General features: G+C 37.3%; 1 protein-coding gene across 7 annotated transcripts in view; it reads left to right on the top strand.

The window, feature by feature from the left end:
* ORC5 (origin recognition complex subunit 5) overlaps positions 1-17,034 on the top strand; it is a 126,508-nt gene that overhangs the window by 47,002 nt on the left and 62,472 nt on the right. For 5 of the 7 annotated variants that reach the window (XR_006889912.1, XM_046670640.1, XM_046670644.1 and 2 more), the window contains one exon: positions 10,600-10,716. The exons of the other annotated variants lie outside the window; for them this stretch is intronic. Coding sequence is in view for 4 of the 5 variants with exons in the window: in XM_046670640.1 (XP_046526596.1) it covers positions 10,600-10,716 (117 nt within the window). In the remaining variant the exon portion in view is untranslated. The remainder of the gene's footprint in view (positions 1-10,599; positions 10,717-17,034) is intronic. 7 annotated transcript variants of the gene reach the window in all.

The following is a 17,034-nucleotide window of genomic DNA, read 5'->3' as shown; positions in this document are numbered from 1 at the left end:
AGTCACTCGTTAGGTTATATAAATAACTGGCTGGATGGATAGGTAGATTGGTAGCCTTAATGCTGATAATTTAAAAAATCTAATTCAGTTTTAATTTGTAGTACGGGGGTGTTTTTTCCATATATATTTTTTTTAAATGGATTGTCCTGAAATTAAAGTAGTTTTTAATCGAACTATACGTTTTGTTAATAGCTGTCTCCGTATAATGCATGCGCTTTCTGTTTTGCTTTTGCTGTGGCAGTAACTGTGAAGTAGACAGCAGGTGTTAGGGTCTCTCTTGGAAGGAAGGAGCCTCAGAGAGGTTAAGTGACTTTCTCGTGTGAGACGGGTGAGTCTGGAGAGTAAAGCCTGGGGCAGTGAAGCAGACGGTGCTTCTGCACAGAGCACACAGCGTTTGCGTCACACGTGATTGGACTTCTCAGGTGCCCTGGAGTTACTTTTGTGGGCGACGACACAAAGGGTCATAGATGTCTTTTTTTTCTTTGAGAGGGCTTCTGATTTATTCTGGGGGATAAAACATGTACATGGACATAATATGGTGAGGCTGTAAAGGAACGCCAGATAGTGCTGCTGGGAAGTGTAGAGCAGAGGCGACCTCTGGGTGGGCAGGAGGAGAGGAGGCGTCACAGGGGACGTGGAAAGTGGGCCGGGCTGTGGAGAAACAGTGGGATTCTTTTCCTTTGAATATTTCTGATTTACATAGCACGCATTTCCCTTATACAAAAGTGAGAAAATAGGTAAATAAAAAAAGGAAAATAATAGGTCAAATTAGCTGAGATCTTATTTCCAGTGGACAGAATTTAGTTAGGTTAGAGATTTAGGAAGGCATGATAATATGACCAAAGGTCTGGGACCAGGAAAAAGCAAGACACAGTTGTGAACTGTCACACCGGCTTAGTTGAAAGTTGAGGTTAGGGTGCAGTGGTGGCAGTCATTGTAGTTGTGATGTGGTGGGAGTACTGCCACCACCACCCCTGACACCTTGCTCTTGGTTCCTCACGTCTTCTGGCTTACGTTGGTGGAGCATTTCCCAGCAGTGAGTCTGGGTTTATAGGGATAGACAATCAAGAACAACGAGAGGTTTCTGATTTAGGGATCTACCAGCTGCTCTGATGATAGATGAACAGTGACACCAGTCTTTATGCCTTCAACAATGTCTATAATGTGATTAAGAAACAATTTGGCCCAAGATGTATCCTCTTTTCTTTCTTTCTTTCTTTTTTTTTTTTTTTGGTGAGGAAGATTGGCCCAAGCTAACATCCATTGCTAATCTTCCTCTTTCTTTCTTTCTATTTTTGCTTGAGGAAGATTGTCCCTGAGCTAACATCTGTGCCAGTCTTCCTCTGTTTTGTATGTGGGATGCTGCCACAGCATGGCTTGATGAGCAGTGTGGAGGTCCACACCCGGGATCCAAACCCACAAACCCTGGGCTGCCAAGGTGGAGCACATGAACTCAACCACTACACCATGGGGCTGGCCCCTCTTTATTTCTTAATGAAGTTAAATTCTTGTCAACCTTAACAACCTCAGTCTTTTTATTTATCTCTTCTCATGAGCAATAATCAAAATGATAAATTTTGTATATTTAAAACATTGCTGTAAATGAATTTATGTTCATTTGATGTGAAATCATTGATTCCCATTTGGGATACAAAGGATGGGGGGTACAAAGGGAGATGCATCCAGCCCTAAAGAATGGATCTTTCCATTTGCTAGGTCAATAAAGTATCCAAGAAAATCAGTAATGTATATACCATGTTTAAGAACAAAATGTGGCAGAAATCGCATCTGAAAGAACGATGTTTCTCCCACGTGCCTTGTATGTTTTTTCTTCCCGTTAACTCCCAGTGACTTTTTCTATTTTTCCCCTTTTCTTCATCCATCGAAACTATACTCTTACCAATAGGAATGACAATTTGTATTTAACCTGTGCACACTCAGTTTTTTAAGTGCAAAATAAAAATATGACCTTTGTATTGAAAGTGCTAATTTGATATGAACACTAGATGGTAGTATTGTTGCATTCCAGCTTTAAAATGAACTAGGAAAACAGCTTTTACTTGTTAGTGTTGTCTTTGGTATTTAGAGAAAGCTGTTTGTTAGTTTAACATGTTGGTTTATTTGAATACAAATAAAATTGCCTGAAGATACTTAACGATGTGTGTGTGAGTGTGCGCGCCTGTGTACACTTTCATGAAAATGTAAATAAAATTGGTGAGGAATTGTGTTGCCTGAGTATTTTCCACCTGGAACGAAATTGCTTTTTATTGGTTGTAATATGTCCATATGAGATGATAATGTATTATTTTTCTATTCATTTAGTCTACATGCAACTGTTTTAGGATTTATTTTATAGTAATGTGTTATTTTTATAGCTTGATTTACCAGTTACCTAATTCTCTGTAATTTTTCACATATAAATCGATCTAATGTGGTATATACATTCAGAATTCTCTTGAAGCAAAAGTTTATTTCCATCTCATTCATTTAAGTCTATTTAAATCTGTTCTATAGTAAAGTTGTAAAAATAGTAGCCTAAGGGAACCGGCCCCATGGCCAAGTAGTTAAGTTCGCATGCTCAGCTTTGGTGGACCCATGTGCTGCTCATCAAGCCATACTGTGGCGTCTTCCCAAGTAGAAGAACTAGAATGACCTACAACTAGGATATACAACTATGTACTGGAGCTTTGGGGAGGAAAAGAAAAAAACAAGAAGAAGATTGGCAACAGAGCTTAGCTTAGGGCCAATCTTCCTCAGCAAAAAGCAAAAAGAAAAAATTAGTAGCTTAAGGAATCTTTAAAGTTATTAAAATTCCAATTGAGAATAATAAATTCATAATAGTATGAGTAATAGTAATATATTGTATTTGGTATTCTGAATTTTGTTATTCTTCATTAAATTTTAGATAAAATTCTTATTAACTTTTTAGTCTCATAAAAAATTAAAAAGAATAATAACACGTTTAACATTTTACATTAGGTTATGCTTAGATTTATTGAACTGAAATATGGCTTTTAAGTTTTTCTTAGATTTTTAAGATAATTTTATCCTTATCCAATCTTAGTATAATTTTGCAGTTACAATCATGGGTCATTTAAAAAATTTCATTGAAACAAAATAAATGTGACCTGAACTTTATGAATGACTAAGCAGTAATTCTGGTGTTTTCATTCTCTTCTCCTCTCAGCATGGAGAGAATGGATAAACTAAACCATTGATATGCAAGAAATGGTAAAGTTCATAGATATTATCTTCAAAATTTAATCAGTTATGCTTTTGAACACCATTTATCTTTAAGAGAAATACTGTTGAATTGTCTTTTTTTCGGAAGTCTATTAAAACCAGCTTATCCTTTTTTATTTTGTCTTTTTTTGTCTTGAAGAAAATGCCAATCTGTCTACAAATCCTTGAACAATCTCGTCGTTGGTGTTTCTCTGTCTTCTCCTTGTCCTTGCCCGTCCCCTCCATCCTCTCCTAGTTGTGGGAAGGCAGTAGGAGTCCAGTTGTTTAAGATTATCAGCTGTGTCACCCACTTTAAAATGTTAAGCCATGTTGCTTTAACTTTTCCCAGAGGACAAAATTGCTGAAGAGATTATTTCTAAAATTATTGGGACAGGTTTCTAAAGTGACTTTTAAAAGGAAAATTATCTTTAAAAATTAATATTCAGTTACACATATGCATTTATATCACCTATTATCATTGATCTTATAAGTTAGCATTTTGAAAAATTATTTTTGAAGATAGTTCACTGTAATTCTAAATTTAGAAGGTTTAAAGTAATATAGTTATTTTCTTAGTAATTATAAGAAACAATGTACTCAGAATTAATATCAAGAAAGAGCTAAAAGATAAGAAAAGGAGCATAGTTCTTTTAAAAAATAGTTCTATGTGCCATATTGACGAGTTGCATTTTTTCAGTAATTAATATCTAATTTCTGAATGGTTTCATATTTAGTTGCGCATAATTTAATAAGAAAACAATTTAAATTAGAATGTCCTTGTAAATTTATTTTCATTTATAAGCGTATAAATAAAGAGCATTTGGGAGTAAAGAGTAACATACAAATATATTTTTTCAAAAATAGCCATTTTCATTTCTGTTTTCTCAGCTTTTGAGCACATGATGATACTATATACTGGAATATATTCGGACTTAGATTTGTTCTCATGAATCAGCTTGGTCTTTTTCCACAAGAGTTGCATTAACTAGTAGCGTTTAGGTAACCTTAGCTTTCTACTCATTTAGTTGTTGTTTTATGAGCTATACAGGATATGTTTAAACTAATCATTTGTATACTTTCCAAATGAATTTATCATCAGTCAGAAAGCAGAATAATTTAGTTATTTTATCTGAGAGTTTTTTGAAGCAGATGCTTTGTCTCTAATTTATCATTGCTGCAGGAAGATATTTTTGCTCAGCTGTCAGGGCAGCTAGCATTTTGTTCAACCAAAAACAGAGTTTTGGCATTTTTCTTCAACTAGAGGTAGATGTATAGAAAATTTATATAATTTTCAGTTTTCTAATGTGAAGAAGGGATTTTATTCATATTAACAAATGCTTAAGAATAAAAGTATTTGAATCTAATTCAAGCTTCCAATTCAAAGTCAGTATTGATTGGAATTAAATTTTTCTTTCTCTGCTTAAAATTTCGTTTAACAGCTATTTATTCGGGGCCTGCTGTGTTCTAGGCACTGTGTTGGATAAAGAGAACGCAGAAGTCAAGCAAATGCAGTTGCTGCCCTCAGACCTTATGGTCAGTCTGTGGCTTCCACTGCCCGTCACCTGTGCTTGGGGCGGGTGCCAGATTCGAGCTGGTCCTGGAGTGGACTTAATGGTGTATGTGTGTGTTTTTACTGGGAGGACAGACATGCTGGAGGCGCCACTACCAAGTATTTACTACTTAAATACTTAAATGTGGAAACTAATACTTAAAGTGACTGTGTAAAAACAAGGTTTTTCACTTCAGTAGTCACTGATATTTGGTAGTGTAGGTATTTAAGTGTCTTCTTCCAGGCAAAATAACAAAGCTGTTTGTTGGGTGCTTCCTCCTGACATGCCTTGAACTTAGCGCTGTGGAGCGCGATTGTTTGATACCTATGTCATGACTAAATTTAGTTTAGTTATGGACATTTTAGTAACTTTAATAACCTGATTAAATTTCATTATGACACTGCTATGGAACAGTCTCAGTTAAGACTTGGAACTTGCTAAGTTGTGGACAAATAAATAGTGTATTCTGCGTGGCCTCTTGTAACTAAGTGACTTCTTAAAAATGTGGCATGACTGTATTTCAAATACTTTATGATTAAAAGTTATTGTGTCATTCTTCTATATATACTATTTTAAACTACTTTTATGGATTTCTAACCAAACTTTAACCAAATATAATAATTTTATAGACTTATAAAACCTCTTTACCTTAAAAAATTAGTTTGCATATTGCATAATATTGTGGTTGTTTGATTTATGTTTCTTAAAAAAAGTAATTTTATTGAATGCTAGTCACAACCTCAGAAATCATAGTTGGTGGAGTACTGTCCAATGCATATATGGATTAGGGGAGAATTTGAACCTTTTAAACCTAAAGTATAACTTCCTAAAATAAGATATTTATATTAAGTGATTCGGGTATGAGGATTATTTATATAGATATTGAAGCTGGTGAACGAAAAGGGACAGTTTTCCTAAAAACAAATTCCCTGGGTACTAGAGTGTTAGAAAATGTGAAAAGCTCCTTTGTAGCTTCTCTGTGCTTCATTTGACTTGTGCCCACGTTCCAGTGTCTCTGTGACATACAACTGACGTACTTGGTGCTATTAAGGTAAATTATCTAAATCATAGAAGATATCTTGAATGCTAACATTTTCTAATAACCTTAATTTTTTTTTTAAACCACAACTGAGGCAGTGAGGCATTCCGTCCCAAAGATGGTAAAGGAGCCTTACTTGCTGCCTGCTCTCTGATGAATAGGTCGGCAGGGTGCTGTGTGACCCGGGCGGGCCCTGCCCTCTCAGGGGAGAGTCTTAGCGCCATGCCGCTCGGTGCCTGCTGGTACCGTAAATTAGGTTCTCAGCTCTCCTGCTGCCCTGGGGGGCACGTATGACTGTTCTGCCGTCAGACCGCTCTGCAGTGCGTGCCTCGTTCAGGAGATTTTTTAAAAACTGTTTTGGGATGCTTCACATTTGAAAAGAGTGAAGCTGATCTGTGGTTTTCACCACCTGCGCTATTGTTCCAGGGAATACTAATACTAATCATGGCCGAGGAGAATAAAAAGCGCGGTATATTTCACTCTCTTGCCCAGGGGTGAAAGGTTGTCTTTCTTGTTTCCATTTGTAAAAGAATAGTGTTCACCCCTCCTCTTCTCCTCTCTTCCCTACATCTGGTTTTAAATTTCTTCGGTGTAACCACTTTGCCTTTGTGGACGTATCAGCCCAGCAGTTGGCATTTTTACTGAACTCTGGAAAAATGGAACCATTGCTCAAGGATGATGTGTAAAATACTGCCTAAGGGATAAAAAAACTGCATAAATTATGCTTTCAACTTTTGAGTAAAAGAATGCGTTGCCACCTTATTTTTGTAGACAATATTTTATAACTACCTTTCTCAGAGCCTAGCCTTGCTTCTAATAAATATACCAAATATATACCCTTCATTTACATTTTTTGGGGAAATATATTCAACAGCAATAAATTTGATTTGATTTGGCACGTTTTGTGCTGAAAGCACACAAATAAAGTTTGTATGGATCTGTGCTTGCACATGCCTGTTGAAGAAAATCTGTGCTATTAATAGAGTGACTGTATGGGTAAACGCAGACCTTAGGTAGACCTGTATGACTAGACTGCCTTAACGAGAAAAGGAGTTTTAAGAAGAACAAGTTAGGAAGTAAATGATTAGGAAAAATTTACAGTATGGAAATGTGTGCTACCCTTTAAAATACTCTATGCAAAGATGGTTAAAAGCAATGTTGATGAGGGGCCGGCCCCGTGACGCAGTGGTTAAGTTCGCACGTTCCGCTTCAGTGGCCCGGGGTTCTCTGATTTGGATCCCGGGTGCGGACATGGCATCGCTTGGCACGCCATGCTGTGGTAGGCGTCCCACATATAAAGTAGAGGAAGATGGGCACGGATGTTAGCTCAGGACCAGCCTTCCTCAGCGAAAAGAGGAAGGCTGGCAGTAGTTAGCTCAGGGCTAATCTTCCTCAAAAAAAAAAAAAAAAAAAGTGTTGATGCTTAAGGAGGTTTCCAATGAGAGATTGTCTTTATCAGCCAACAACTAATTGGAGTCCTTTGGAGGAGATTGGCCTCACCTGCTTATACGTAGACGTTTCATTAGCTGGTGTGACAGAAAAGTCCTGTCCTTTCCCCTGGATGAGAACTTAGCGTCTTCAGTCCCAAGTTGCCTCTAGAACCTCACTGCCCCCTCACCTTGGGCACTCTGAATGGTGGGAGAGAGTTGAATTCTTAATAGGAAGTAATCATGCTTCCAGAGTTAGGAATAAGAAAGGGAACAGGTTTACCCAGAACTGTCTTATCTACTCCCCTGGCTTCAAATGCTATGCGTACATCGATGACTTTTGAATTCTGTATTTTTGCCCTTATCCTCCAGCTCTGGGCCCAGATTGCCAGCTGATCAGTCATACCTGAATGTGCCGTCTCCATCACGCACTGATATATCCAAAACCAAGCTATTTCCTAAACCGTTTCCTGTGCTATTTCTGCCTTACCTAGATTTCAGAACTCATCATTCATTCATTCATCCTTTACTAAGCACATACTTCGTGGCATGCGCAGTGTTAGGTGCTAGGAAAACAAAGACAGATAATAGACAGTTTCTAGTTTTTAGTTACATGGAGAAATATTCTCTGAACCCTCTCTTTTGTTTTTATTCCATTTAGTTGGTCAACAAGTCCAGTCTGTTTTTCTCTCTAAATACAAGAGTCTCTTGAACTTATTCCTTTCTTCCCACCCCTGCTGCCACTGTTGTCAGTCCATAGCTTTGTTATTTCTTAGACCATTGCCCAGCATCCTAAGTGGCCTTCCTTTACCACTTCTGAGTTCACCCTCCATGCCGTCGTCAGCATAAATCTTAAAGAATAAACATGGTCTTATTTTCCTGCTTACACTTGTTTAGTGAGTTACATCGTTTGCAGAACCAAGTCTGCATTGCATTCCGTAGCATTTCTTAAAAGGCCCCTCACAGACCAGCTCCATTTTCTGTCCCTTCCTTCGTTCACCCTGGACCCCGTTGACGAGAAGCTGTTTCCTCCCTGGAAGCACGCCGGTTTTTCCTGTGGTACTGTTTCCTGTGCTGTCCCCCTACCACTGCTGAGCTCTCTTTTATACCTCGTGGCCCACCCCCCTCAAATGCCATTTCTCAGTAAACCCAGCTTTTTGCCTCCCTCCCTAATTAGTCATTTCCTTCTCTAAAATCAGGGAATTGCTTTTATATGTATCACTGGCGTAGCAGTCATGTTGTGCCATTATCATTTTATTATATGTTTGTCTCCCCCGCTGCCTTGAATACCTTGAGGGCATAGACCTTGTCTTCGTTTTTGTCTCTCTTGCACAGTGCCTTGAATGTGGGGTTCACCCAATGAGTAAATGACTCCCCATTCTCCCAGGTGTGCAGTTAAGCTCTTCCTGGATACAAAAAACGCGCAGTCATTTGTCTGCTAAAAAGTTCGAGATATTAGAGACGCTTAGTTCCTCTGTGTATAAACACTTGCCACTTTTTGTTTATCTGAGAATAGTTGAAGACTAGCAATCCACTACCTGCCCTTTTTTTGGAAATATAAATTCATGGCGATGATTTTAAGATGCACACCTTTGACAGCGTTTGCCTCTCTCTTCCATTGCTGCGTGCATCACCACTACCTTGTGTCTGTAGAAATGATGGTTGAAGTCTCTTGGTCAGTGCCACATGCTCGTGAATTATCACGTCGCCTGAAATCAGATCAAATGTGGGGCTTATTGGGTTGTGTGGCCCTCATACACCAACGTATCACACGTTAAGTTCTTTATTTAAATAATTTAATATGTTTCAGGTTGTAAAGCTCTTGCAGGACAAGCAGCATAGGGTGTTTCACAAATCAATTGACATATATACCAACCTATGAAAGTATAAAAATAATGAGCGTGTTAAAAATTAATTACAGTTGTAAATTGATTTCCTTTTGTTGGCAGAAAGAACCTAGTTTATTAGCCTAGGAACAGGTTCACACTGTTTTAACATCAAGCACTTCCAGCTGAAGCTTGTTAGTGACTGCCTCTCAGATTAAGAAAAAAAAATCCTCCCTGTGGTACATGAGCTCCCATTGTTAGGACATAAGTGATCCGCTCATCCCCTACGTGGATGAGAACAAAGACCCTAACAGTACACAGAGCAAAGATTAACTAAGCAAATAGTGTATGGCCCCACTAAAGAGGTAAATTTTAAAAGGTTCTATGTATGTATAAGTAGGTTTGCATTTTTTATTTTTCTTTGTGAATGCCTCAGTGATGACACAGGAGCTAATCAGAGGGAAAAAATATATACTTTGACTTTTGAATTAGGTAGTTTGATTATTTTAAGCTAAAGTAAAATAAAATCCTTTAATTAGTGTCAATATGCTGCTAATACATGAAAGCTAGGGAAATATTGTTCTCTTTGATAGCAAGATGCTTTAGATTTTTAGCAGTTCTGTTTATTTTTAAACCAAGGACTAAAACCAGAATTATTATTTTGAAGAAAAGGATCAATGGAAACGTATGAGTAAAAATTAAAGTGGCTGACTTTTAGTACAGCTTTTTTAAAAAAGCAACTTTATTGTGTATTTCCTAGCACAGAATCTAAATCCTCACTTTGAAAAAGAAAATTCGTCCCCTAGACTACTTTTTTATTCAATTGAATTTCATTTGTTTGAATTTGAACTTGACACAAGAGATAAGAAAAGCAGCTGTAGAAAACAGTATATACTTCCAAAAAATCTGAAAATTATTGGCAAAAAAATATGTCTTCATAAGTAATAGAAACCAAGAAGGGGAGTAATAATTTCCCCACAGAAATTTAAATTTACTTACTTAAAATATTTCTTTTCTGAAAATGATTTCAATATTTTAGGAAAGATCTTTTCATTACCTTTGCTTTTTAAAATTGTATTGTTTACCCTAACTTTTAATTTATTATATATTTTGTGTGATTTATGGTGGTGAATTTTTTTGTAAATGATCTTTAATCCACAAATGTGTAAGAAATTTTACTTTGAGATACCATTTTCAATGTTGTCTAATAATTTCAGATTTTAAGAAATCGTGCTTTTCCCCCCACCTTAAGTTATCTTTTCAAAAACCTTAAAAATAGTGATTTTATGTCTAATATAATATGCAGTCTGATTTATAAAAAGCTAACATGTCATTAGGTTAATAAATTCCACGTTAAGTTTACTTTGGTGGCATCACACCGCTCACACCTGGTCCTTTTGTTCACAGGATTCTTGATGGTTCCTTCTCCAGGCTGTTACCTGTGGCCCTGGGGCAGGCCGGTTGCCTGTTGAGATAACTTCTTGATTCTTTTTGCTGCAGTCGCATTGAAGTGTTTCTCTCTGTTCTTTCTGCAGTGCCTCCGCTGCTGGGTTTCTGACCTCCAGCGTCCTCACGGTGCCCCTTGCAGTGCGGAATGCTTTCGGAGTTGTCGTCGTACTTTCCTTCCCACTGCCTTCTTGGAGCTTCCCTTGGTCTGTCTCAGTACAGTGATCTCTTCTCTGTATTCTGCAGCCCCCTTTTGGGGTAGTGTAAGCAATGTGGGCTTTGGATTCAGATGGGGTTCAAATCCAGTGTTGCTCTTACCACTCTTAGCTCAGTGACCTTGAAGATTTCCTAAGCTCTCTGAAGTTGTTTCCTTATCTGGAAAATAAGGGTTATTTGTAGTACCTAACTCGTGGCTGGGTCGTTGTGAGGACTGAAGAAACTGAAGTGCCTAGTACAGTGGTAGTTACAGATCTGTCAATGTCTAGATCTCGTCTATAGAGCCTGGACTCAATAACAAGTTCCAGTTCCTATACCACTAATTACCCGTGGTCACTGATGTTAACTAGATCCCAAAGCTCTTTTTTCCCCTGTCAGGTTTTGTCCACATGCTCTACTAGATCCTGTGGGAAGGCGTGCATGCCGGGTTACGTGTGTGTCCTCCTCAGGAATTTGAAGCGCAGTAGAAGAGATAAAAGCACCGACTGGGCTCCTTATTGCAGCAGTGATAGTCTTGGCAAACCACCTTCTCTTATTCGTCAGTATCCAAAATGAGGCATCATTTTGGCTAAACATTTTTAAAATGTTAAATATTCTTAAGATTGTCTTTAATTTAAAATTTGTTGTTACAACTCTAAAATGTTTCTAGTTGACCTCTAGCATGGTACATTTGCTGTGCTCTTTTTCGTTTGGACTTTTGTATTAAATAATTGGGAACATCTGCTAAAGTGCCCCAACGTAGTAGTTTGTGTGGGGTGACTGCCGGGGCTCTGATAATGCCTGTCATCCTTTATGATGTGGGTTTTCTTGTGCGTAAAGTGAGGCATTGATCTCCAAGTTTTCCAGTCCTGGTGGGCTAGCTCAGAATTTTATTTTGTAGTAATTTTTACATGGAAACATGTCAGCTTTTAATAAGTTGGAAGTGCAGTTGGTTTTTATAGCCCCCACACAAAACAAAACTTTCACTGTTTTTAAACCTAGAAGTAAGAGGTGGAATTTGGGAACATGGAGAGCCCTCAGGTTGGGATTTATGTGATAGCAGTTTTGCTGTAATCCTCCTGTGGGCTGGAGGAGGTCATAAGTTCTACTGGCCACAGGTGTGGAGCAACTTTGTGAGCCCTCGATGGGCTCGCAGCGTGAAATCAGCAGCTGCAAATCCTCGCAGCTGAACCACAAGCCACAACTAATTATCTGGCTTTCAGCAGGAAAATCCACAATCTATAAACTTTTTAAAACCTGTATAGCCTCACTTCAGTGGCCTATCAATATTGAAATAATTAACATTCTCAAATTTACCCACTTTGAACAGTGTTTTATCAGGTAATTTCTTTAAAATCCCTGTAATAAGGGTAGAAAAAGTATTTTCATTTCTACGAGTAGACTTAAGTACCTGCTCTACAGGTCCTTCAGTATTTTGAGAGGCAATTTATTCTGGCAGTTTATAAGTTCTTTCTCAAAGCCCTCTATATTTTGTGTATTTCGTCAGTCTGTTTATTTTTTAATTAAACCTTTTTTTGAGGTAATTATAGATTCACGTGCAGTTGTGAGAAGTAATAAGGACTCTTTCTTCCTGTGTACCCTTTACCCAGTTTCCAGTTGCAAAACTAGTACCATATCACAACCAGGAGATCGACATTGATGCACTCCACTGATCTTAATCAAATTTCCCACTTTCACATGTATTCATTTTTGTGTATGTCTGTGCGTATTTGGTTATGTGAAATTTTATCTAGTGTAGATTTATTTATTCACCACCAAAGTCAAGATACAGACCAGCTCCATTATCACAAGGACTCCTCCTCTTATAACCACACCCAGCTCCCTCCCACCCACTCCCCCAGCCCCTGGCAACCACTAGTCTCCACCTCTAACATTTTGGCGTTCTAAGGATTTGTATAAACAGAATTATGCAGTATGTAACTTTGAGATTGGCTTTTTTCACTGAGCATAGTTAATTCCTTGGAGATTCATCCAAATTGTTGCATGTGTCAATAGTTCATTCTTTTTTATTGCTGAGTAGCATTCCGTAGTATGGATGTGCCGCAGTTTGTTTAACCATTCACTGACTGAAGGACATCTGGGCTCTTTCCCTTTTTTGGCTGTTACAGATAAAGCTACTGCGAAGATTCATGTACAGGTTTTGGTGTGAACAGGCCGTTCTCTGGGGTGAATGTCCAGTGGTGCAGTTGCTGGGCAATGTGGTAATTGCAGGTTTAGTTTTATAAGTGGTGTCGATGTTTTACTCTTCCAGTGAAGTATGGTAACCTTGCTTCCACTTTTTGAATACCATTGTCTTGAGGATCAAATGGTGTTAGTTTTTAATCAAATATGGTTTAGAAAACTCATGAGGAGATAGTCTATTTTATTCATTTTTCCACTCTTTCTGTTGTTCTTTCTCCCTTTTTGATGCTCAAGGTTCCTTCTTCTATCATTTCCTTTTTCTTTGAAGAACTTCTTCAGCCATGCTTTAAAGGTGTGCTTTAAAGGACAAATTCTTTAGTTTTTCCTCATTGGAGAATGTCTTTACTTCTACTTCATTCATGAGGATAGATTTGTCAGATGTAGGATTCACAATGGCCAGGTTTTTGGGCAGGACTCTTGTTCCGTTCAGGGGAGAAATAAGCCCACCTGGGTAGCTTTCTGTTCTGGCCTGGGGACTAGGGCACGCTGGGCCTGGTCACCTCGTGCTGTTGGGTGGGGAGTCAGAAGACCCCTTCCCTGCGTCTGCGTTGTTGCTCTCGTCCTGGGCCCCTAAGCAGCGGACCTTGCTCTTTGCACCTTTCAGAGTCCTTTTTTGGTTGTCTTTTATGTTATTTCCAGGGTTTATAGTGGTCCTTAACATGGAAGAACAGTAAGTATGAATCTATGCCATCTTGACCGGACCAAAAGTATTATTTTTTTAAAAGATATTTTCTTCTTTCTAACCCTTCTGTCTAGGCTCTTTGTTAGTATTTGTTTACGAAATGTGTTCCAGGGTCATTCAAAGCTCAATTGCATGAGAAGCCTTCTGTGAACTAGACAGCGCTAAAAAATATTTCAGAATATATTTTATCGTTATTATTGAGAGCTTTTTCCTGACAAAGTTTAAACCCTTTTAAGACATTAATTTTACTGGCTGCAAAATATTTCAATTTATTCTTCTTTGCTGAAACTAGAACCTTACTCTAAATCACTTCCTGCATTTAGAGCCTTAATAACCAGAATGACTCTGTGTGGCTCTTTTCTTTGAGTGATAGATTTGTCACTGAAGACTCCGGGGCTGCGGTGGGTGGCAGAGACTCTGGTCCCACCTCTACATATGCATGCGCATGCAAACACACAAAACTGAGATCCCACCGTGAGTCGTCCTGAGTGCCTTCACTGTCTAGAGACTTCTGCCGTGTTCCCATTGACCATGTCAAGTTCTTTAGATATTAATGCCAGCCTGGAGATACGACTTCATCATATTGTCATGAACATTTAAAGTTGGGCAAGGAAGTAAGTCAGTATTTTCTGTGATCCTGTTCATCTTTGAATGGACAGTACCTAGAGCAAGTCCTCAAGAGTTTTATGGATATGTAGTTGGAAATAAAAATTAGATCATTTTAAGGATCTGATAATGGAGGGGGAGGTGGATATTCTTGTACTGATGCATGTAAGAAATAATTTTCCAAAAGTTTCATATATTTTTTCCGGAAGTCTTCATTTAGGTATAAATTAATACATTTGAGGTTCAAAATGTTGGCCCTATAAATTAATCTTTGTACTTGATTCTTTTCAATTTTGCTCTATCAGTATTTTGATAAACTGGTAAAGTACTTTTAAATTTTGGGTCATTTGTACACTGCTTTATGTGGTGTTCCCCTAAACTATGTATTTGTAAGTTGTTTCTGTTCATATGGTAAAATCAAGGAATGAAAGACCTCAAATCAGTGTTTTTTAATGTGAAAAATCACATCCTAATTTAATTATTTCATTTTGGTTTAGATTTTTTTTGTGTATTAGCTTTTGCTGAATCAGCACCCCTACCCCCACCCTGCCCAAATCATCTTATTTGTATTTTGGAGATGCCTTTGGACTGCTGCATCTTGAAGTGATACTGTATCCTTTGTACAATTTGAATGATTGAATTTGTCCGTGGAATCCTGGTAGAGCTGAAAGCGACTTCAAGGCACTATCTGGTCCAACTGATTGCCTTTGGAAATTTGTCATAACTAATATAGTAAAAGTAATAAAACTGTAAGGTAGCTGAAAATATTCTTGAAATTCTAACTTAACTAGATTAAAGACAGATTTTGTTTCCCTGTGGGAAAATGGAAGAAGAGTAATTTAGAACAATTTGGGTTAAAGAATTGAATTAAATATTTCAGAGTGTTTGAATCACAGGAAAGTAGAAGTTACAAGAAATATTATAAGGAAATGCTAGTGGCAAAGTAAAAGGTGATTAATGTTTTCCTCTGTGTTAAAAGAAAAATACTGAAGAAACCTGCCTTTAATAATAAAGGGAGATTAATGTGTGAGTTTCAAATGACTATTATCAACTTACTTTCACAAATGAATTCCTTATGGAAAAATAGAAAGGATTGAAGTTAGTGAATGTATTTTGCCAGAGGAGACCATATTAACTCTTCTGTATATCCTCCCATTTGTTACAATTTCAGGCCTACTTTCTCGTTGTGATTCCTACCTGTTTCCAAACTGGGAAGGATAATGCGTTTGTCTTGACTTTAAACAATGCCCTTCCCCAAAGATCCCATGGTTCCTTGGCTGCCCGTCCTCTTCTGTGTCTCAACCCTTCACAGTAAAGGTCTCGAGTAGTTCGTCTTGTAAGATGTTTGAGCTCAGGGCCTGCATTTTGTCATTATTAAGTGAGCCTTTCTCTCAATCTCTTTTTAAATGTTTTGTCTGTGTTACTATACCTTCATTTTTCTTTTTAGTTAGTATTTTATGTATCTTCTTCTATCCTTTCACCTTCCCATATTCTTCTGTTTTAAATATATCTCTTCTAAACAGTATAAAGTTGGATTTATTTTTTTCAGTCAGTCAGTCTTTCTCTTTTATTTGCAGCGATTAGTTTCCTTTTAATATAATTACTAATGTTATTTTGTTTATATCTTGTTTTATACCTTCTATTTAGCTTATCTGTTTTTGTTTCTTTTTATTATTTTCTTTTGGATCAACTATTTTTATAATTCAGTTTTTCCTCTCTACTAGTTTAGAAGTACATACTCTTGTTTCTATTCTTTTAGTTGTTACTTTAAAAATTATAATGTTCATACTTATCAGAGTCGAAATTTAATGAATACTTTTACTTTTCTCTCAGACATCACAGGATCTTAGAGCATTCTAACTTCATTTTCTCCACTCCTGGTTTATATGTTACTGGTATTGTGCACTTTAATCCTATTTTTGAGCCCATAATACATTATTGTTATCATCTATATGGGAAAATTCACTTAGATTTACTGGCATGTTTGCTACTTTCTTCATTCCTCATTCCTCCTTCCTCCTTGCGTTTCAGACCTTCTAACTGCGATCCCTCTACTTTCCCCTGGAGAAACATTTTAGGAATTCCCTTCAGCGTGTGGGGATCTTTGGGGATCAAACCTTTGGTTGTTCTTAATTTGGAAATGTGTTTGTTTCATTCTCAATCTTAAAAGATTGTTTTTTTCTGCGTGTATAGTTCTGAGTTAACAGTTGTTTTCTTCAATATATTGAAGCTATCTTTCCACAATTTTGTGGCTTTCATTGTTAATCATAAGACAGCTGTCAGTCCAGTTGCCACTCCTTTGAAGGTAATCTGTGTTTTCTCCCCCAGCTACTGTGAATAACTTTTCTTCATCTTCATTGTTCTGCACTTTCACTATGATGTTTGTAGGTGTGGATATTTTTTGATTTTTCCTTCTTTGGATTTGTTTGGCTCTTCAATTCTGTGGGTTGGTATTTTTCATCTCCTCTAATGAATTTTCGTCTGTTCTCTCTTCAGATATTGCTTCTCCTCCATTTTGTTCATCTCTATTTTCCTTCTAGATCTTTGATTAGAAGTATGTTGGAGCTTCTCACTTCCTCTTCTCTAGTTTTTAACCTCTTTCATATTTTCCCTCTTTTTATCTCTTTAGTCTTCATTCTGGATAATTTTTTCAGAACTATCCTCGCATTCCTTAATTTTTCTCTACATCTGGGTCCAACCTGCCATATAATTTTTAATTTGTTATATTTTTCATATAGTTATTTTTAGTCTGCAGATAGTTTTAAGTTTTGTATTTTCTAAACAAATTAAGCTTGGTATTTTATTCAGAAAGCTGTAGGAAATTCAACAGTGTTTTCAA

Source organism: Equus quagga, chromosome 8, assembly GCF_021613505.1.
Source record: "Equus quagga isolate Etosha38 chromosome 8, UCLA_HA_Equagga_1.0, whole genome shotgun sequence".
Classification (NCBI taxonomy): Eukaryota; Metazoa; Chordata; class Mammalia; order Perissodactyla; family Equidae; genus Equus; species Equus quagga.
The sequence above is the reverse complement of the archived record's forward strand: the minus strand, read 5'-3'. Positions and strand labels throughout refer to the sequence as shown.